This window comes from Meles meles, chromosome 3 (assembly GCF_922984935.1).
Source record: "Meles meles chromosome 3, mMelMel3.1 paternal haplotype, whole genome shotgun sequence".
NCBI classification, from domain to species: domain Eukaryota; kingdom Metazoa; phylum Chordata; class Mammalia; order Carnivora; family Mustelidae; genus Meles; species Meles meles.
Genome location: NC_060068.1, coordinates 171,519,418 through 171,542,691, shown reverse-complemented (window position 1 = coordinate 171,542,691; position 23,274 = coordinate 171,519,418). Strand labels below are relative to the sequence as shown.

Sequence of the window (23,274 nt, the reverse complement as noted above, 5' to 3'; positions counted from 1 at the left end):
ATGTCCTTATCCTTCGAGACTTTGGCACAGTTCCCCCCCGGGAAGATTGACAGCTTCTTGGTTGGTCTGGTTTTATCTTTTTATGGCCTCTGATCTCTGTACACACATGAAAACAGACTCTTAGTAGCAAAAATCCTTCCTTTGTTCAAAAACAGGGAGAGGATAGTAGAATCCAGAATTTATTCAGACATCTGACCTTCTTTTTATAAACATGATTTTAGTTCTCAATTTTGAAAGAAACATGAATTGACATTTTTATGGCATATTCTATAAAAGATTATAAAACTTTGCAATGGAGCAGTTGTCTTACTGGGTTTTTTTTTTTCTTATTTTTTTTTCTTTTTTCTATTTCCCATCCAACTCAACTTTTTAAAAACAGATTAGAAATCAGAGTGCCTTCAATTCATTCAAAGAAGTCCAGCACAAGAGCAGTAGAATATGCTTCTATCTTCTGCTCTTTTACTCTCCAGGGATTAGAATTGTGGGTCACTGCTTTATCTGTATGTAACTTTATTTTTTTAAAGATTTTATTTATTTATTTGACAGAGATCACAAGTAGGCAGAGGGGCCGGCATAGAGAGAGAAGGAAGCAGGCTCCCCACCAAGCAGAGAGCCCAATGCGGGGCTCGATCCCAGGACGCTGGGATCATGACCTGAGCCGAAGGCAGAGGCTTTAACCACTGAGCCACCCAGGCGCCCCTGTATGTAACTTTAGAGAGTACATTTTTACACCCTACGGAAAGAGAAGGGAAGAATTGGAAAAATAATGGTCATTTTAGGGACCCAAGTTTAAGGTTGACATTATGAGATATAGCACCCTTAATACATGCTAAGGTAGTTGCCACATTCCAAGGTACAATATATTAGTATCTCTATACTCTAGATACAGCTTTCTTTGTGTTTATAATTTTAATTCTTATCAGTTAAATCATAGGATGACTTTAAGCATTGTTTTTCTTGGCTGCTCTAATTTAAAGATGTATTCTTGTGTTTTGATATATTGTAAGATTTGAGCCAGATTTGTTCATCCTATAAGTTATCTGTTATAAATGTAAATTACAACAGACCTTTTTCTGACATTGTGTATGCTCATGCCCAGTGTAAACACACAAAACTTGAAGCCCCAATGTGCATACACAATGCTCTTTGTTCCCTACTTTGATTATGTAGCTGGGCCAAACTCTAAAGAGAGATAATTATAAACCTTTTGCGGATTTTGTGGCAAAAACAGAGGTTCTTTGCTATGATTAAGTATTAGGTAGATTATAGTTGTGATGGGTTGTTTCTTATTTTATTTTAGGTCTTTACACAATTCAAGTCATATTTCCAGGGATAAAGGACAGCTCTGGTCAAAGCTGAAAATTACTTCCAGGAGTATAAGATGCAAAAAGAAAGAGTTTCATTAATAACTACATGTTCAATATCTTTCATATTAATCTTGTTCAAGATGTTTCTACATTTTCCCCTAAGAAAACAAAATCTTTATTTAATAACTATTTGTCTGTATTTATGTGGGTTATTTCTAATAATGAAAAAAAAAAAAAAGGAGCGCCAAGGTGGCTCAGTCGTTAAGCATCTGCCTTTGGCTCAGGTCATGATCCCCGAGTTCTGGGATTCAGCCCTGCATCAGGCTCCTTGCTCAGCAGGAAGCCTGCTTCTCCCTCTCCCATTCCCCCTGCTTGTGTTCCTGCTCTCACTACCTCTCTCAGTCAAATAAATAAATTAAATATTAAAAAAAAAGAAGAAGGAAAAGTATGTCCTTTATTTAACATTACTGGCCAAAGAAGAATGTTAAATAAAAATATCTGACTACTTCTTTGTGGTTTGTGCTACTCTGTACTCTCTCTACTTGAAATAATCAATCATCTGTATTATTTCATAAGGCTCTTGACATGGCCAAAAGAACCAAATTGACCATTTTGCAAAATACTGTTTTAGTCTTTTTATTTGCCTGATCCATGAAGCAATACGAAACAATTTTCTAGCTGTAAACCATGTTGTTTTATTGTTCACATGACCTGAAATTAATTCCAAAACAATAAAACCTTGAAGTTCATCATTAAAATCTAAAATTAAAGTGCCATTTTCATCTTACATTCCTTTTTCTTCTTAATCAAAAAAAGGACTGACTTATTGTTTGAGGCCAGCCCGCAAATAATCTGACCTAGGATAAGGAATTTCTTCTAAGAGAGTTCCTAGTGAATGACTCAAAACAATTTCTACCTTAAGGCTTCTGTCTGGTCAACCTCTGAAGAATGAATCTGAAAATGTTTTTGTCATCTTTGGTAATCTTTGCTTTTACTAATTTAACAGGCATTTTAAAACAAAATGAACAAATAAAACAACAAAAAATCTTGAGGAAAACTCAAGCCACCAGCCTGTAATATAATGTCAACAGTGTTAACATTTGCTAGTAAAAATAAAGCTAAACTTACAAAGGAAGGTAAGGTGGTCCACATCTAAAAGCAGTGTAGATTCTCGGTAAGGGTTGGGGAAGCAAAGGGAAGAGAGCAGAGGGCAGGCGGGAAGGGATGAGCCCTGCGTCATCTCCCACTCCATTTGTGCCCCCCTCCCCACCCTGACCCATGTGACATGGTCAAACCTTGTCAGGAACTAGAACTGTAATCTATGGAATGTTTTACATCCTAATATATGAAATATTTATAAATGACGAATCACAGTCTACCATTTTGTTTGCTTTATGACTAAGTGCAAGTCTCCAAATTTGGTTAAAGGGAAACTAAAAGCTCGGGTTGTCTAGAAAAGCAGTCTTAAGTAGAAACTATATCAAGGGGCGCCTGGGTGGCTCAGTGGGTTAAAGCCTCTGCCTTCGGCTCAGGTCATGATCCCAGGGTCCTGGGATCGAGCCCCGCATCAGGCTCTCTGCTCCGCAGGGAGCCTGCTTCCTCCTCTCTCTCTGCCTGCTTCTCTGCCTAGTTGTGATTTCTCTCTGTCAAATAAAATATTTTAAAAAAAAAAGAAACTATATCAAACGCATCAGATGAATACTTCCACCCCTCCAGGTTTCCAGCCTCCACCCCCAAGCATTATTTTTTTTTTAATGATCTCAGGATTAAGTGGAAGCTTCAAACATGATTAATGCCATATGTTAAAATTAACAACTTACTTTAAGATTTATTGTTGCAATCTTAATCCAAACACTCTTAGAGGTAGAGCCAATAAATATAAACTTATAAGTATTTTCCTAAAGAGAAATACGAATCAGAAAGTATGAGCTAAGTGGAATATGGATGAATTGGAAGGTTAATGAGAAGTCCTAATTCTACAGGAAGATATTATACAGTTGGAAGGATTTCCCAGAAATATTTTGGTTTGCTTGAATTCTACTGTGCAGGTGAATTTCTGAAAGATTATTATTAATTACCTTTTTAAATGGGGCTCCCTAACAAAGTGTGATTTAACTTTTGAAAAATAAGATAGTCTAGAACTGGAGTCTGAGCCAACCATGTAAAGTCCTGCCCCCAAACCCAGGGGGCCACTGAAAAGCCAGGCTTGTGCTACTGTGTATTGGGTCTGTCCCTTGGGGACGTCCCAACCAATAGGGTAGGCCTGGAGTCTCAAAAACAGAATATGAACTTGGACTAGTAGACCCAGGAACTCCCCGTGTAAAATGTGTCCCAGGTCAGTGCAAGGTGTCCACCTGCCAGACCGCAGTGAGATCCTCCACAGGTAAATAAAACAATATTTAAATATGCTAATTTGCTCTCATTGTTGCCTTCTCTATTTGCTACTACAGAGAGAATAAAACATTTCTCTGCATCATTTCATCATTTATTTTCCCAAGCATTTAAAACTGTAAGAGGGAAATTGCATTTATGAATCAATATTTTTGTAGTCTTTAGAACAGTGTCTTGTATATAATAAACGCTTTACACATATTTTTTACATTGAAAAAACTATAGAGAATTTAAACAACAGTGGATCATATTTTCAAATGGCTAAGGAAATTCAGGGATTTGCTTTGCTCTGGGAACATTCTAATTAATTATTGATCTTGTACATGTTCATAAGTTTACCAGAGATTTCTCTTTTTTCTCACTTGAAAGTTGGATTTGTGAGCTAGACGAGAGCCCCCTGTGAGGCCTGTTTTCTGCTGTGAACTGAAAATTTATAAGTTTCTCTTTACCACAATCTAAATTCAATACTCTACCATGTATTGCATGCAGAAAGATGCAAACGTTGGAATTTCACAGCTATTCATGGAGAAATAAGGTGGAAGCATTATCTGACAATTGAAGACAGAAAACAATTAAGGCTGCCGAATAAAGTGCGACTTGAAGGTTGAACAGTATGGATTGCAAGGCTTTTCATGAAAATCTATGTGTTTCTTCTCTTGTCAAGACAAGAGCTGGCTCATTTCCCAAGCTTTTGCAAAGCTATCCATGAGCTCTCTAGAGAACAGCAAATAAAAATCACTGTCTACCCTGCACTGTGAAGAAAAAGCCAGTTCTGCTCATTACCACTGATGTGTGAATCAGTTCTGTGGGGGTTGCAGGGGGTGGGGGTGAGTTCCTATTCCATCTTAAGTAACTAAACTGAAACAGAATAAGTCTTACAATTCTGAACCAATGTAAAAGTGTTATCCTTTTTTATTTATTTTGAGTTTTTATATTTCATTGTTCTTAGGAGTGAACAGAAATGAGAGTAATCTATAATAGCAGAGGCACTGGGGGGACAGCACTAAGAATTTGGCTCTGGGATACTTGAGGTGATGTGTGCTGCAAGAGACTGTTTTTATGTGTGCATGTGTCTTTCCAAATGTCTTCTGAGTAGACTAATATCCTTAAGCTGAGTGTGGTTACTACCTCAGCCTAAGTTAAGTGTAGGGACAAGGAAAGGGGTCTAAAAACGAAATGTTGATAAAGGACAGAGATGCTCCAACTTCTTCAATCTGAAACACCTGGTTCTTCCAAGCAGTTCCCATAAATACTTCCAACAGCAACCAAAGGAAAACTGAAAGGGATCTGTGGTGGGACAAAGCAAAGATCACTCCTCGTGGTGCATTAGTTGAATGATTTCTGGATGGCTGAAAAAGCCTGGAATCACATAGAGATGAGTAAGACAACTCCTGACCTCGAGATGCCCACAGTCTAGTGAGCAAAGAGGCACTATGTGAAAAGAGATAAAATAAGATGTATTTTAATTCAAGGGAAACACTCAAAGTAGTTAAATTACTTAGTCTAGTTGGATCTAGAAAAGTCAACAGAGAAGCTGACTTCCCACCCAGGACTTGAGGTATGACTAAGGAATCTAGTCTAGACTTAGTCTGGGGGAATAGAACTTCTGGTCTCCTAAACAGTCTAAAAAACTGGACTTTATTCCCTAAGTAGTGACTAGTATAATGTCTGACACTTGGGAAGCAGTCAATAAAAAAAGTGTAGAAAGAAGGATGTAGGTTTCCTGAAGGTGTGGTTACAAAGTACCACAAACCAAGTGGCTTAAAACAACAGAACTTAATTTTCCCATAGTTCTGGAGTCTGGAAGTCAAAAACAAGGTGTTTGAACAGAGACATGGAGAAGGATCCAAGCTTGTCTTTTTCAGCTTCTGGTGCCCCTAGGCATTTCTTGGCTTCTGATAGCCTCACTCCAATCTCTGCTACCATCTTAATGCTACCATCTTACCTCTTTGTCTGTGTGTTTCTGTCTTCTCTCCCTGTGTCTGTTTCCTCTCCTTATAAAGATGCTGAATCATATTGGATTAGGGACCTCTGTAGTCAAGTATGACTTCATCTTGAGTCCACCTTTGAAGACCCTACTTCCAAATAAGGTCGCATTCACCCACAGTAGGAATTAGGACTTCAACCAATTTTGTCAGTGACACAACACAACCCACAACAGAAGGAATGAGTCATTCAAGGTTTGGGGGCAGGAGGTTGAATCATATTTTAGAAAGTTAACTTGAAATGCAGGGCAATGGCTGTATGAAAGCAGTGGAGATTTCAAGGAAGAGTCAGGAATCTCAGGTAAGGATAGTTAAGAGGAGACAGATGTTGAAAACTTCAAGTGGGGTGGTAACCAGGGAGACAGAGAAGAGAGGACTGTTAGCTCTGTAAGTTAATCAACTAGATAGATATGAGTAGGATTCAAGGTCATTCCCAGGTTTCTAGCTTAGGAGGTAGACTTGACGAGTAGTGGTACGATTAAGAACAACACAGAATATAAAGAAAGAAGGCTCTTCTCCACAAAGGACATTGGTGTGTTCAGCCTTGTATGTATTGTTATGAAGGTATATCCAGTACACTTTCAGGGAATGGTTTAGTAAAGATAGTGCTGTCCACTAGCACACTCTTCTTTTTTTTTCCTGAGATTTTATTTATTTATTTGAGAAAGAAAGAGAGAGCATGAGTGGAGGGAGGGGCAGAAGGAGAGGGACAAGCAGGCTTCCTGCTGAGCGGGGAGCCCAACACAGGGCTCAATCCCAGGACTCTGGGATCATGACCTGAGACGAAGGCAGATGCTTAACAGACTGAGCCACCCAGGCACCCCTACTAGTACTCTTTACAGAGTAATTGTTCTGTATCTGTGCCGTCCAATACAGTAACCTCTGGCCACGTGTCACAAGTGAGCTCCTGAAATGTACACCCACAGAGCTGAATTTTTAGTTGAATTTTAAATAAATTTAATCTGTATAGTCACATGTGGCTAGGGCCATCATATGAGGTAGCACTGATCTGGCAGGTATTTGTGTATATGTGTTTAATATTTGAAAGAGACAGACAGTATGGTCCAGACTGGAAACTGGGTTTGGGGAGTCATTAGCGGATGGGCAATTGCTGAAGCCATGTGAATGCATGAATCACCCCCATCCCCCATCTCAGGGGAGACCAGAGGCTGACAGAGAAGAATAAAGAATGAAACCTTTGGGGAATATCAATATATAAGTAGGACAACCACAGAAGACGGTGAGCAAACAGCACATGAGAAGTAGAAAGGAAAAGCAGAAGAGAGAACGGTATTGCAAAAGCCATGGGAGAAATTTTAATGAGACAGAAGTTTCACCGGGTCATAGAAAACAGATTTTATTAAATAAACTATGAGGAAAGAATTCCAAAATTGCAATATTCCTTTGACAATAAATGCAATGGCCATATTTTGTGCTGCAAGAGTTAAGCATATTGTGTGCCAGCGACATGGATTTTTATTTTTATTTTCCCCTCTTGCAGCCCCACCAACACGAAAGACCTCTCCAAACGTTTATGGAGGCAACAGTATTCATAAAGATGGGACTATGGATACCAGAGAATCCAGAATAATACACCCCTGAAAACATAACCCCCATGGCAGGAGGGCCCAGAATTTCTTCCCCACAAAGTCCTCCATTGAAATTGTGTAATTTTTGTCAGATGCCTCTACTGATAACAATACCAGTTGCTGTAGCCTCCACCCAATTATTCTATAAAGTGAGTGGAATTACTTCCAGTTTACAGAAGAGGAGGCTTGTGGCTTCTGAAGTTCCAGCTGCTTGTCTCAGAGGATGCAGGTTGCACATAGTAGAACAGAGACGGAATGCAGGTTCATGTGTCTTCAATGCTCTTTTTGACCTTGACAGTGTAAGACATTTACAAGTGCTGTCACGATGTTTGCTGATGTCTCCTTGCCATCCGTCTCCTTACTATTCACGTACTATTTTTAAAAGTAAACTTAAATTATTGTTTAAAAACCAAATACTTGAAAGGCCAGCATCACTTGTTACAAATAGATGATGATTTTTTAGGTAAACATAAATTATGATGAATAAAAAAAATGTAATTAAATTAATGTTATTAAATACTGTTGCCTGTCAAAGATTTTGCATCTGAAACCCATTTTCTTTTTATTAAAAAGAAGGATTAACAAATGTTTAAAGAGATTCTCAATACATGCCCTACCATAAGGAGAATATCCCTTCGCCTTTTGAAAAGGATAGCATCTAATAACAGTGGTACTCTCTCAGGGATGAAGCATCCTATTTTCCATTGAAGAATAAGTAGTATAAGGTCATCCTTTGCCATTTTACAGATAAGAAAAAAGGAAGGCTCTAAGATGTTGTCATTTCAACGTAGAATAAAACCATAAAAAGGCTGATGAATGATAATGCAGGACTATCCCATAGTTTCTGAGGCCACCTGTTATTTCTTATGGCATAACTTTCCTAAGACATCCTTTGTAGATACTTATGTTGCAGACAAATCAAACTGCACTATAGATTCCAAAGATGTCATTCTGTGCATTTCACTGGCTATATTTAGGGTTTATAGAACAGTGTGGTTTAAAAGCTTCCTTAACAGTATGACTGTCCCCTTTAAAAAAATAAATAAATAAATAAGGTCAAACAGAATCCATGGTCAGTTCAGTTGAGAGTCAAAACCTGAATACAGGGCACCTGGGTGGCTCAGTGGGTTAAACCTCGGCCTTCGGTTCAGGTCATGATCTCAGGGTCCTGGGATCAAGCCCCACATTGGGCTCTCTGCTCAGCAGGGAGCCTGCTTCCCTTCCTCTCCCTCTGCCTGCCTCTCTGCCTATTTGTGATCTTTGTCTCTCTGTCAAATAAATAAATAAAATCTTTAAAAAAAATACCTGAATACAGCAGGGAACTGGTGTTCCTCCTAAATACAGAGCTGGGTTTCACTAAACCATATGCCTTGTAGGAGAGGAGCCTCATCATCCTCATTAAGACTTCAAGGATCACTCACCATAGCTCTATCCTTATGGGGCTGGTCCATGTGACTAACAAGGCAGGTTTTTGTCCTTGGACAGAAGTGTTAGCCATAATCTGACCCTGGTGGGGGGGGGGGTCACCTTCTGGACAACAATCCTAGCAAGAATCTTTGGGTCCCAGAGGTAACTTCCTCCAGGTAAAATGCAAGATCAACCTTGTCTATATAAATTTCCACTTTATATAACCAATACCTTAAATAAGTTCTAGGGTGTGTATATTATGTGAACCACATTAAAAGAAAATATTTTGAAATAAAACAAAAAGGAAAAAGATCCCTCAGATTGTATTTTTTTTTCACTGGCAAGGTTTTATAGATCTATTTTTTTAAGCTTGAGTTTAAGCTAAGAAAAGAAACCTTGCTTTTTATGGCAAGCATTCTTGAGTAGAAAGACAATTTATAATGGAAAGCATCTTGCAGAAAAGTTTTGGTAATCAGAGAGGGAAAATTCAGAGTAGTTTTGTAAATTTTGACTTTGAAAGGCCAGTATAATATAAATATGACTTCCTAGAGTGTAAACAGCAGTGGTTTGAAAATAAAAACTTGTGCAAAAGAGGCAGCTATCTAGTTGGAAGAAAATGTGCCTAATAAGCATGGGTGTCTGAGATGCCTTGAATATTTTTGATAATGAACTATAATTACTAAAGATGTAAAATTTCCAGGACTTTTGAAACCATGAGAAAACAAGTTTATTGGGTTTTTGTTCTTCCCAGGATAAGACAGCTGTACTGTCCGGTATTCTTTACATATTTAAAGTAACCTAAGAACATTAAACTTACTGTTCTCACATAAATTACATACTTGGAAATGTTTTAAATTATTAATGGAGCCACAAGTGCTTAAATTTTAAAGTATCCACCATCTCTTCATTTAGTCAACAGACAAAAATATCAGTATGAAAAAGTATAATTATTAATTTGTCTTAGGGTCTCCATTGTATCAAAGAGTACACCATTTTGAGAAAACCCAAAAGCCTACCAAAAATAGTGTTTAACTCAAATGTTTTCCACCACTGCGAGATTCTGTGTCATTGTTTTTCCTTGGACTGATAAAAACTGACTTTTGTTCCAGATTTAGACAAACTTTTCTATCCTTTACCATCCTGGGTTTTGTGTACACTCTCAAAAGTCATTTTTCTCTCTCCCTAAAGGATACAAGAAACTGAAGAGGTCAGATTCTTTGCTGTTGAGGTATTTTAATGGGACTGTGGTATAGAAAGGAGGTGGACTAGGAATATTTGCTTTATAATCTAGTTAAATGCAAAAACTCCTCCCTTCCTAGACCCCACTGGGCACTCAAGCAGCAATAATAATGTGTGTTAAATGAGCCAATGAAAGAATGAATCGTCACTTTCTTTTCTGCCTATAAATCTGTAATCCTAGAATGTGCAGCAGCCTAACCTACTGAATTTTCGTACTCAGCATCTGTCCCTGTGTACTCCTTGCAGTCTATTCTGCATATCTTCTTGTAGACATCAGTGCTGTTTTTCATTTTATTTCAGTCTTTTAGATATGTCCACTTTCCCAATGTCATTAAGAGACACAGGCTACAAAATACACATCTCATTGGAAAGATATATGCTCATTTCTTTAAATTCTCCCATTCTGTTTTCATGACACTTACATGTGTTCATCTCTGCCTTTCTTAGTCTTACATATTCATAAGGGACAACCTCTTCTCTGATTCTTATATCTGAAATTAACCAGACATGTCCTTTTTGCACATTTAATAATTTTTCCTCTAATAGCTTTGTCTGTCCATCCCTCCATTCAGCCTTCCATCCTACCACAAAGTAATTCATTGAGTCCACTTTTAACAGATTTCATTAACAATTTATGTATTCATTTTTGAAAAAAAAAAATTTGTGCAAAGAATGTCTGCAGGGAAATAGTAGTCTTGGTAAATTTATAAGGTACCTGCCTTGGAGGAGGTTGGTAAGATGACAGAGTGTGAGGACCCTTAGCTCACCTTGTCCTACAGACACAACTAGATAACACTCACAACAGTGTAAATAAATTGCAGAACAAACTCCACAATTGAAGGTAGAGAAGAGGACACATTGAAGAGGGTAGAAAGGGCAGAGATGCTATGGGGAGAAAAGGGATCACAGCCATTTGTTGGGGGGAGGGAGTCACAGGTGCAGAGAAGGGAGAGAAGCAGACTATCATACAGGGAAGACTAATCCCTGTAACACTGGCTTTGAAAGCAAGAGGGGCCAAATTTTGAATTTCATGAGTTCTTACAACCAGCAGAACTTAATGCCTAGAATTTTAAACATCAGCAGGTTCAGTTCTGGGAGAGCCTGGAGGGCTAGAGGAAGCCGAATCCCCATCCTTAAAGGAGAGCATGACAAACAGTCCACAAAGATACAGGGTAGAAGCAGCAGTTTGTATACAGCCTGGGACATAGAGGAAAGAGAGTAGTTTACTCATTTTGGAGCATATACAGAGGAGCAGGGATCACTGAGGGAGTTCTCCAGGAACAAACGAGCCATTTCCCTCCTCTGCTCCCCCAACATAAACACATAGCCACCTGTGGGAACCAGAGGCACTGACATTCTCTACCTAACTTGTTTATATCAAGCCCCACCCAGCAATGCTTCCTTGGATCCCTTTCCATTATTGCTTGCCTCACTAGCAGAGCTGTGGGTCTCATCTCCCAGAAGACCAGTGCAAACCTTGCCAACACCGTGTCTCTGGACCTGCGTGATTTGCCGAGCCTGAGTCCCAGTGGCCACAGGTTTCATTTCCTAAGCAGACTTATATGCACCTTTTTAAAACTGCACTCCCCACCCTGACCAGGGACCAAATCCTGCCCACAATAGGAAAAGAGAGCCTCCATGGACTACTGGACCCAAGGAAAAAGTTACCAGAATACAACAGCTTGGTGCACACAACACACTTAGGAGACACAACCAAGCACCAGGTTCTGGTCAACAGAGGACAACAGCATGGCAGGGCACTCCAGGACCTCTACTTCGTAAGACCACCACTTTCAACAGCAGGAGATATAGCTGACTTCTATAACACACAGAAGCAGACTTAGAGAGTTAGGCAAAATTAGGAGACAGGGAGAATGTCCTAAGTGAAAGAACAGGTTGAAGCCACAGCAAGGGACCTAAGTGAAACAGTGGTAAGTAATGTGCTTGATAGAGAATTTAAAGTAATGATCATAAAGATATTTGAGAAAAGAGTGGAGGATATCAATGAAATCCTTAACAAGGAGACAAAAAAGAACCAATCAGAGATGAAGAACACAATAATGAAATTAAAATACACTTGAGGGAATAAGTAGCAGACCAGAAGAAGAGGAATGAATTAGTGACCTAGAAGACAGAACAATGGAAAGTAATCAAGCTGAGCAGTAAGAGAAGAAAAGTAAACAGAATGAGAATAGATTTAGGGAACTTAGTGACTCCATCAAGCATAATAACATTCACATGATAAGAATCCCAGAAGAAGAGAGAAAAGGCGGCAGAAAACTTATTTGAAGAAATAATAGCTGAAAACTTCTCTAATATGGGGAAGGAAACAGATGTGCAGACCCAGAAGACATAGAAATCCCCTAACAAAATCAACCCAAGAAGGTCCATCCCAAGACACATATAATTAAAATGGAAAACAGTAGTGATAGGGAGAGAATTTTAAAAGCAGCAAGCAAAAGCAAAAAGAAAACAGTTACAAACAAGGAAAAACCCATAAGGCTATGAGCGGATTTTTCAGCAGAAACTTTGCAGGCCAGAAAGGAGTTGCATGATATATTCAAACTGCTAACAGGAAAAAATCTGCAGGCAAGAATACTCTATCCAGCAAGGCTATCATTCAGAATAGAAGGAGAGAGAGAGTTTCTCAGACAAACAAAAGCTAAAGGAGTTCATGATCATTAAACCAGCCCTACAAGAAAGGCTAAAGGAGACTTTCTGAGTGAAAAGGAAAGGCCATAAGTACGGGTAAGAAAGCAAGAAACTCACAAAATATAGTAAAAATAAGTATATCTGTAAAAACCAGCCAAGAGATTCACAGAATAAAAGGATGTAAAATATTACATCATTACACCTAAAATGGGGGGGGGGGCAGTAAAGAATGGGTTCAAACTGAAGTGACCATCAACTTAATATAAAATGCTCTATATAGAAGATGTTATATACAAAACTCATGATAATCAAAATCAAAACCAATAACAGATATGCAAAAAATAAAGAGAAAGGAACCCAAGTAGATCACCAAAGAAAGCCAGCAAGCCACAAAAGACAACAAGAGAAGAATCAGAGAAGAACTACAAAAACAACCACAAACAAGTACGAAATGGCAATAAATACATATCTATTAATAATTACTTTGAATGTAAATGGACTAAACATTCCAAACAAAAGACACAGGGTGTCCAAATGGATTAAAAAATACAACAACAACCATCTATACACTCTGCTTGCAAGATACTCATTTCACACCTAAAGACACATGCAGATTGAAAGTGAGTGGATGGGGAAATATTTGTCATGCAAACAGATGTAAAAAGAAGCAATACTTACATCAAACAAAACAGACTTTAAAACAAAGATTGAAACAAGAGACAAAGAAGGACACTATAATAATAAAGGAGATGATCTAACAAGAAGATGAAACAATTGTAAATACTACTGCATCCAAAAGTTCTCTGGAGAGTCTTATAAGGACAGGGATCCCATTTATAAGGGTTCTACTCTCATGACCTAATCACCTCCCAAAGGGCCCACCTCCTCATACTATCATCTTGAGGGTTAGGATTTCTACATGAACTTGAGAAGGGTACAAACATTTAGCCCATTGCATTACTCATTGCTCTTTATTATTAATTTAATCATCAGGTGCTATTTTTCAATCATGACAAATCATACCCTTTCAAAAAGTCTGAGCCCCTGAATAACTAGGAAGGATCCTGAGAACCCTAGTGTACATTCTGGCGAAAGAGACATCCAGCTTTCTTGGTAGAAATCCCCAGGATCTCCTGCTTGTCTCCCCACGTGGGTGAGCAGTGGCCTCAAGATCATGAATTAATCCTGAGAATTCCGCTGCTAAGCTCTAGAAAAGGCAGGAAAGAGAGCAATTACTTGCTCCTGAACCCTCTCCAGGACAGAATGTTCCTCACAGATGTGCGAGGCTGCCATCTCCTTCTGAGTGTGAATTCCATTACTACTCGGGTATGATTATTGGCAAAGAAAAACTGGAATGTGTTACTCACAGCACAGCAGTTCTGGTCAATCTGGACGCATCCCCATTCTCTGCCTCAGTGCAGAGAGCATGAAAGAGCGAAGAAAAGTGAATCGGTTATAGATGGAAGTTTAGGAATCCTCCATTCCCTACCACAAGCATGTTCATCCCCCAGGGGCGTAACTCAAGAAGTGCAGGTCTCCACCGAGCACTGTGAAGTGTCTTCTCTTTCAAGATGAAGAACACAGGCGAGCAGGAGAGAGATTTCAGAACACTCACAGCCAGGAAAATGTCAGAGCTGAAAGCCTGAGATTGCCCTCCCCTTCTGGCCCTAAATAAGCTGTTCACCTGCCTAAGAAAAATGCTAACTTCGGAGGCAATGCTCAAAGTTCACATCATGATGAAGGTTAGTACCACGGTACCTCGAATGGCAGTTTGGAAATCCCGTAGTGTTTTCCTTAAAGATTTACTTTATTTTTTAGCTAATGACAAGAGAGAGATGGACATGTTTCTTTTCTTATGAATGATTTAAAACGCAGTCTGTATACCACCTGGGATAGAGAAGTACATGCCAAGCTAGAAATGATTGTTTTTTTAAACATTATAAGTATTTCTTCTCAATTCAAGAAATTCATATGCACCTACTGTTTATCATAAACTGTCAGGTGCTGCCAGGACATAAATACGATAAGGCTCTAATCTTTGTCTCAAAGGAGTCTTTAGTGTAATGAAGGCCTATTTGTCATCTGTTACCACAGTAATGCTGTGTAACAAATCACCCCGAGCTCAGTGTTCTAGCTCACACATCTGTGGTTCCCCCGGGTGTTGGGGGACCTCCACTGGACTTGGCTGAGCTTGGCTCGAAGCTGCAGGTTTCAGCCTGTTCTGTATTCTCCATGGGCCTCTCACCACCTAATGATCAGTGGACTAGCCAGACACATTCTTCTCACTGGGCACATCACATGTCCTAATACTCACTGGCCAAAGCAAGTCACGTGGCCAAGCCCAACATCACAAGAGAAACAAATCTACTGTTCCTTGGAGGAACCCCAGAGTCACCAGACAAAGATACGTGGATACAGGGAGCGCTGCAAAATTGAGAGAAATAATACAGTCAGGCACATTAAGGAGAGATAAATTCACCACTGCGTAATAACAAAGGATGGCGATTTCAATAGGGAAGGGACTGATTGTATCTCAAAAACATTAAGAAAATACTCTTAGAGGACGTGGCATTTGCACTTGGTGTTTGTATTTCAAGAAGCAGACAAGGGGAGGGGAGGGGGGAAAACTAATTCAGAGGTGATCCATGAGCAAAGTCACTGACGTGTAGGACATTTTCCGTGTTAGGTTGTAAAGAAGCAAACTGCAAGAAAACTCTGTACCAGTAGAACAAGTATACCAGTCGGAAAATGACAAATAGACACTCAGTGGAGCCTCAGTGTCAGAAGTCCTTGTGTTGTCTGCTATTACTGGAAGTTCTTTGAAAATTAAAAAAAAAAATGAGTGTTTGAAAATTCCCAACTATGAGATATGGAAAAGCACACAAGGATAGAATTTTTGTTTAAGTATTTAGAGCTGTAATTAGAGCTGGAAATTAGTTAAAAAACATCCAGCACTGCTCACTTATTTCTTTCTTCCCATATTAAGAAACTTGTGTTTTGGAGATAAATTCTCTCTCTCTCTCTCTCTCTGTGTGTGTGTGTGTGTGTGTGTGTGTGTGTGTGTGTTTGTAAAATATAAACATATTTAGAGGGAGAGACTGTCATCTTAAATAGATCAATCCATCTATGTATGCAAAGTACATGATAAATATATTTATATAGAAAATGAATTATTTCATATGATATTAAGGTGGGGGGTAGGTAATGAGCAGACTTCTTAAAGTGGTATTCTAAAGAGCTCTTAATCCTTCAAAAACTTAAAAACTACCTGTATCCTTATTAAGTGGTTGTCTTTCCGGTTTCAAGGAATAGAACAGGAGTCATGTCATTCAAATGCAAAAGGGCAGAGTTAAGAAAGAGAAAAAATAAATATTGCCACAGATAGTCAAGGCCTGGAAACACCACCTGAATGGCAGGAGTGGGGTGACTCCCGGGACCCCAGACTGCAGTCAGAGTTTGGGGTATGGTTATCAAAAGGTGAGGGACTGGACACTAGGGGGCAGGCCAGGGCAAAGACAGCAAACGCTCTCTATGTCCATCAGCCAGTCTTCCTCTGTTCTGAAACTCATCCCTTTCATTGGTAAATGCCACAGAATCACCTGCCAACCCAAAATGTAATTAGAAAAGGGAAAAGAGTTTGTGTTCACAATATGTGAGATTTCTTCCTGGAATAGAGATAATGAAACTTTGAAGTTGTGCCCTTTAGATGATCACCGTTCGTGGAGATCAGAAGTCAGACAGCTATGGCCCGCAGGTCAACTCCAGCTGATGTTTTTATCAAACAAGTTTTATGGAAACAGCCACCCCTGTTTGTTTACGTACTGTCTATGGCAGCTTTTGCACTATGATGGCAGGGTGGATTAATGGCAGCGGAGACAGGGCCCATGTGGCCTGCAGTGCCTCAAACATTCCGTATCTGGCCCTCCAGAGAGAAGGCTGCCCCCCACCCCTGCAGATAGAGGACCATTCCCGGAATGGGTGAAATTTGCATGTGCTTCTGCTTCCGGTGATGGATTCGGCAGCGGGTCTGCCCAGGACCGGTGTCAGTGGCCTGAGTGTCACTGGTTTGCCTCCTTCCCTGGGCTCCGCTAAGGGCTATCCTTTTAACCCTTTGCTCTCTGTCCTTTGCCAGACTCCGACCTGAGCATGCGCACACTGAGCACGCCCAGCCCAGCCCTGATATGTCCCCCGAACCTGCCTGGATTTCAGAATGGAAGGGGCTCGTCCACCTCCTCATCCTCCATCACCGGGGAGACGGTGGCCATGGTCCACTCCCCGCCCCCGACCCGCCTCACGCACCCGCTCATCCGGCTGGCCTCCCGACCGCAGAAGGAGCAGGCCAGCATCGAGCGCCTCCCCGACCAGTGCCTGGTGCAGATCTTCTCCTTCCTGCCCACCAACCAGCTGTGCCGCTGCGCCCGCGTGTGCCGCCGCTGGTACAACCTGGCCTGGGACCCGCGGCTCTGGAGGACTATCCGCCTGACGGGCGAGACCATCAACGTGGACCGCGCCCTCAAGGTGCTGACCCGCAGGCTCTGCCAGGACACACCCAACGTCTGTCTCATGCTGGAAACCGTAACTGTCAGTGGCTGCAGGCGGCTCACGGACCGAGGGCTTTACACCATTGCCCAGTGCTGCCCCGAACTGAGGCGACTGGAGGTCTCGGGCTGTTACAATATCTCCAACGAGGCGGTCTTCGACGTGGTGTCCCTCTGCCCCAACCTGGAGCACCTGGACGTGTCAGGTAAATGGCAGCTGACCTCCCCACCCGCGAGGCCTTCCAGGGCATCCTCCCAAAGCAGAGGAGGACATTGCCACCTGGAGAAGGTCCCCTCCCTCGTAGCCATTAGAGATGTAGGGTTGGGCGGTAAGGACGGGGACTCTTCCAGAAAGACTGTCTCTATGTAATCACCACCCCAGAAGCCAACATCACATGGCATCACATAATGCCAACCCCTTAAAGGCGCTAGAGTCCCTTTTCATTTGGCTGTTAAGGTAATGTGACTTTTAAACCCGGCCTTCCTCCCCATAGCTGTCCCTGAATTTCAGAGCAACCTACAGAGTAGGAACCAGGTATCTAACCCAAACACAGGCTGTTTAGATGCCGCCCTTTATGTCCCCTGGTTATTATTTCACAGAGCCCAAAAGCTGTGTCTGAGCTGAGTCTGTGCTTTGGGCCGTGCTCACGATCGCCTGCCATTTTGCAGACACTGGGGAAAAGCCATCATGGCCTTGGGTCTCCTTATATTTTGCCCCCGCTCTACACTCTTCCCCCTTGGGTTGGTTTTGAATTTTTTTGTTTTTTAAGCAAAATTCTCAGTTACACAGTGCAAGGACAAGGCCCATCAAGTGGAGCCTTTAGATCTTTCTAAAATTGAAATCCCAGCATGGTTGCTTTGCTTGAAAACCTCTCTCAGGCAGGAAGAATCAAAACCCAGACTCACACTTTGGCACCAGACGTGGGTCCAGCCGGACTAACAGCCTCTCTTTATCTCATCCACTGCCCAGTCAAAAGCCAGACCAACACTGGAGAGGCTGAAATGTGTAAGATGCACCAGGGAGTTAAAGAAACGGACAGCAGGGGCCACAACCTCAGGGATGGTGGGGGAGGGGTCAAGAAGTACAAACCACTGTGACAGGCGAATAAACAGCATTTGGGGATTTACAAGCATCTGAGGTAAATGATACCCTCCAAAAAAATCTGAAGTCAAAGTCCGCTCTCTGGGCTTGCTCTCTCTGTCAAAAGCCAACATCTGAAAATATTTCAGATGACAGTCAATTATTTTTCACAGATTCTTTCCCTTGCTGGAAAGCAACTCTACCCCCCACCCCTGCCGCGCCGCCCGCCCCACTTCAACTGGCTTCAGGACAAAACCATAGTAACCATACGTTCAGTGAGTCCTGAGCAGCCGCTGGCATAAAGAGGCAGGAAACAAAGAGGTTTTCTTACATTTTTTCCTCCAAGAAATTCTGGAAACAGAAAGCATTGTGATGTGGTGAAGACTGGTTTCAAAACTTTGTGATTTGGGATAGTTCACAGCTTTCTCTAGATGTGTTTCCTCTTCAATCCAAAAAAAAAAGGCAAGGAATTGACTTCTTTAACATTCTAAGATTCTGTGCATTGTGGGCCTATTTTCTAGACACCTCATTTCCTTGTCTTTTCAAAAATCAGGTTAGAGAATGACTTGTTCTTGGAGTTCCCGTCTTTGTTAAGGGAACTCCCTGAGCACCCTTGGGACAGGCTGCAAGTACGGTGCCCTTTTCTGCTGGAGACCTTTTGAAATTCAGAAATGAAGAAACTACTTGGGGAATGGAAATTCCTGGGCTTCTAGCCCGAGTGAGTGGATGGGGCTAGGCCCCTTTGACTAACAATTCTGTAAGCCTGATGCCCTTCCTTTATATCCCCTTCATCTGCAGAGCCTGATATGTGTATGGTTTTCTCACACGCCTCTCAGTGAGCCGCTGGGATGGGTGTAGACACCCATTCTGGATACCTAGGGAATCACTACCTAGGGAATAGTACCCTAGGGAATAGCTAACTCACAAGAACACAGGATTCCAGAAAGGGGGGGGGGGGGTTCCAAACAGTGCGCTCCAGTTCTGAGGGCATCTGGAAACCTGAGGCTGAATCCGAGAGAAGCCAGAGCGCTGCCAGAGGCGATTTCACCTCTGCCTTCTTCCCCTTGGTTTTCAAGCTGGCCTTCTCACTGGCAGGAAATGGGACTTTAGAAGATTCATCGCTGGTCTACAGCTTAATTCCCCCAGAGGACGTGAGACTGCCTCTCGTGCCCCTAGGACGCTCACCATCATAGCTATTTTTTAAAGTCCTTGAAACTCACTATAACTAGCTGTAGGCTTTTGTCATTATCACATATTACCTTTTATTAATATTTAGTCCAGGTTCTTCAAAGAAACATCAACAGTGCACGTGTGTCTGCGCCTGCGCACGAGCGCAGAGATTTATCTGCCCTCTGCAAACTGGAAACCTAGGAAAAGCTGGGCAGTAGAGTTCAGTCCAAGTCCAAAAGCCTGAGGACCAGGGTTGCTGGTGGTGTAAAGTCTCAGTTCGAAGGCAAGGGAAGACCAATGCATCAGTTCAAACAGTCAAGCAGAGAAAGAATTCTCCATTTCTCCACCTTTTGATCTAGTCAGACCCCCATCTGATCCACGATGCCCATCCACATTGGGGAGCACAGTCTGCATTACTGGGTCCACTGATTCAGATGTTAATCTGACCCAGAAACAGTCTTAGAGGTAGCCCCAGAAATGTTTAGCCAAATGTTTTGGCTCCTCTTCATCGACTCAAGTTGACATAAAATTAACTATCACAATTAATAATACCTTGAACCATCAAGGAAACACGGTAAAGCCGGCCAGTTTTCAAAGTATCATATATTGTAATTATCGCAAATGAAGTTGCCTTAGAGGGTCCTCTTCCAACCGGACAGCTGGAGGCCTCCAATCATGAGAGGAGGTGGTAACGAAGGACACTTTTATGAAAGCAGAACCAGATCCAGAATTAACTGAAGAAACTCCACAGATAAGTTCAACCCAGATTGCCCCTTTCCTGTTGAGTAGTATCCATATCCTGTTGAGTATTGGGCAGGTCCTGTAATCTGTATCCCCCGTGGACCATTCCTATCTCAGTTCCCATTAAACGCTTTCAGATACTCTGCATTCCACCCTTTGGCCACTCCTCACAACCCCACTGCTCCCTTGCTTTCTTGGGTCTCATATTTGGCGTGCTGTCATCTTACTGCCTCATCTCCATATAGGTAACCAAACTGCTTCTCTCTTTCAAGAATCCTCGTATAGGTACTTCCAAGACTCTTGGTACCTCACTATCTAAATGTTCACTTCATGCTGACACAGCTATAGTCAATCTCTCAAGTCATTCACCGATTGCATGCTCTATCCTAGTCATTCCTTACCTCCTCTCCTTAAACTGATCTGATCCAACGGAAGCCTTGGAACAGAAAACTTTCCCTAGCCTGGCTATCCAAATCTCATAATCTCACTGAGTCTGAGATGCCTCATCTTTAAAAACTGAAGGTGAATGGGATGATTTCTAAGGTTCTCTGCATCTCTGTAATGTGTGCATGCATGAGCTAGCCACAGATGCTACCTACAGAACCACGGACCAATTTCCTTTCTTTTCAAGCCAAACGTAACAAATCTGTAAGAATTAAGGTTCAGGCTTAAATTAAAATTATTGATCTAAAATAATACAAGCAGATCAAAATAGCATCTTTACCCAAACTGAACTTAATCGGTATTTCATTAAATTGGAGACTTGGTTTCAAAAACGAGGCACGTGTTTTCCTGAATCAAATATAATGTCCTTCCTGCAGTGCATCAGATTTTTACCAGATATTAAAAAAAAAAAAATGAGAAACTGAAACTAAGAGTTTAGGAACAAAGGCTGTCATCTGATCTTGAAAAACAAGGTGCCTTCACAGGGATCGCAGATGGGAAGCCACTACTGTGGACATATAAATTCAGTATGAGCAGGATTATAGTTGCTCTAAAACAAGAAATTCAAAACAAAGGAAGATTTCAGATCTAAAGGTGAGGGGTACAAACCACCTTCTGCAAAACCGCGAGGGCTACTGGATGGAGCAGAGAGGACAACCTCTGACAGGTCACAGCTTTGTTCTCCAGCATTGGATTGTATGCTTCTCTCTTTCCTGAAAATCTTTGACTTGGTAGCACTTGGCTTTTGAACCTCATTATTCCCAGGACCTGAATTTCACAGACGTTTCCTGGGCAGCCTGCCAGGAGGTGGGAGGACTGTCCCCATTAGTACTATTATGTTGCCACTTGGGAGCCTTGGATATTGCTTGGGAAGCCAGGGCACGGAGGTGCCTGAGGTGAAGCACCTGGCCTTGGAACTGCAAGAAGGATATGGGACGAGCACAGAGAAAATGAAAAATACAGATACAGTTTATGTAGTGGGATGAAACAGATCTACAATATATATATCTATGAAACACTCATTTCAATGTATATTTCAATTCACTTGCTATTACTACACAAAATATGTACAGCATATTTTAGCATATAAATATAAATATGTCAATATATAATATAAATGTATATGCCACATACATAATTATGTATGACATATAATGTATGTATCATTTATACACACATTTGTAGGGGAAGAGTGGCTAGAAACAGTGTTTAGAGAGATAGTTAAAGATATCTTCCAATCATTTAAAAAAGGATAGAGTAGGGTGCCTGGGTGGCTCAGTGGGTTAAGCCGCTGCCTTCGGCTCAGGTCATGATCTCAGGGTCCTGGGATCGAGTCCCACATCAGGCTCTCTGCTTGGCAGGGAGCCTGCTTCCTCCTCTCTCTCTGCCTGCCTCTCTGCCTGCTTGTGATCTCTCTCTGTCAAATAAATAAATAAAATATTAAAAAAAAAAAAAAGGATAGAGTATTAAAGGGATTCTAGATATCAACAACACAAATCTTCCTAAGGATGAATTTCCTTATCAGTAAAATGGATTAAAAATCAGGTAAGGAAATGTTTATAAAAGCATTCTGTAAACTTCATAATTCAGTACAAACAAAAGGCATTGTAATGAAATATAAAACAGTTAACTGTGTAATAGTATAAATTTACATCTGCCATGGGCAAAGTCCTGAACACATTTAAATGCTGGAATTTAAATTCTCCTGAGTGGGGCAAAATTAGCCCTAGATCAAGGTCCTCAAATATTTCCTAGAGGTTTATATAGGCTTTATGGGCCAGGAGGTGAAATCATATATATTTTGCAGGTACTTACATAAAGAGAGAAATCCTCCCTTCATCCCACCGTGTGACTGGGGTAGGCCTCCCGTGTGCTGGGCATGATTTATGCCTAACTGCCATCTTCTGGAGACATTTTTGGTATGAGAGCACTGGCCTCAGGGGAAAGGCCTGGCTATGTGTGGGAAGAGGACGGTAGTGTTATGGCCTGAATGTTTGTGTCTCCCCAAAATCCCTATGTTGGACCCTAGCCGTCAGTGTGATGATACTAGGAGGTGGGGCCTTTGGGACATCGTTAGGTTTAGGTGAGGTCATGAGGTTGGAGCACCTAAGATGGGATCAGTGCCTCCATAACACAGAGACCAGAGAACTTGCTCACTTTTCCACAGCGTGGGAATATTAGTAAGAAGACCGCGGTCGGCAGGAGGGTTCTCACCAGAAACCAGGAAATGAATTGGCTGGCAACCTTGATCTTGAACTTGTCAGCCTCCAAACTGTGAGAAATAAATGTTTGTTGTTTAGAAGTAAATAAAATGAATTTCCCTATCTGATCTTCCCACAGAAAACTCTATTCACTATAATTCTCTAGTTTGTTCATTCAACAGGTGCTTAGTGAGCACTAGCTAAGAACCAGGGATGAGGGATACAGCCATGAATGGCCCAGAGTCCCTTTCTTCAGGAGCTTACCCTCCAGAGTGAGGACAGCAAATACATAAATGAACAAACAGATGTATCATGTCACAAAGTGATAAAGGGTGCTGAAAAAAAAATGGGAGTCAAGCAGGGGACACCAGTTCATACAGGTTGATTGGGAAGAACTGTCCAGTTAGCTGACGTGTGCTTAGAGACCTCAGAAGGTGGGGATGACCCACGGGGCTACTTGGGGAAGCCCCGGCTAGTGCACAGACATTGAGGCAGGAGGGCAGTTGAGCTGTCTGGGAACCAGCAAGGA

At 41.4% G+C, this 23,274-nt stretch overlaps 1 protein-coding gene across 1 annotated transcript in view; it reads left to right on the top strand.

The window, feature by feature from the left end:
• FBXL7 (F-box and leucine rich repeat protein 7) overlaps positions 1–23,274 on the top strand; it is a 382,740-nt gene that overhangs the window by 355,031 nt on the left and 4,435 nt on the right. The window contains exon 3 of the mRNA XM_046001209.1: positions 16,703–17,314. Within this exon, the coding sequence (XP_045857165.1) occupies positions 16,703–17,314 (612 nt within the window). The remainder of the gene's footprint in view (positions 1–16,702; positions 17,315–23,274) is intronic.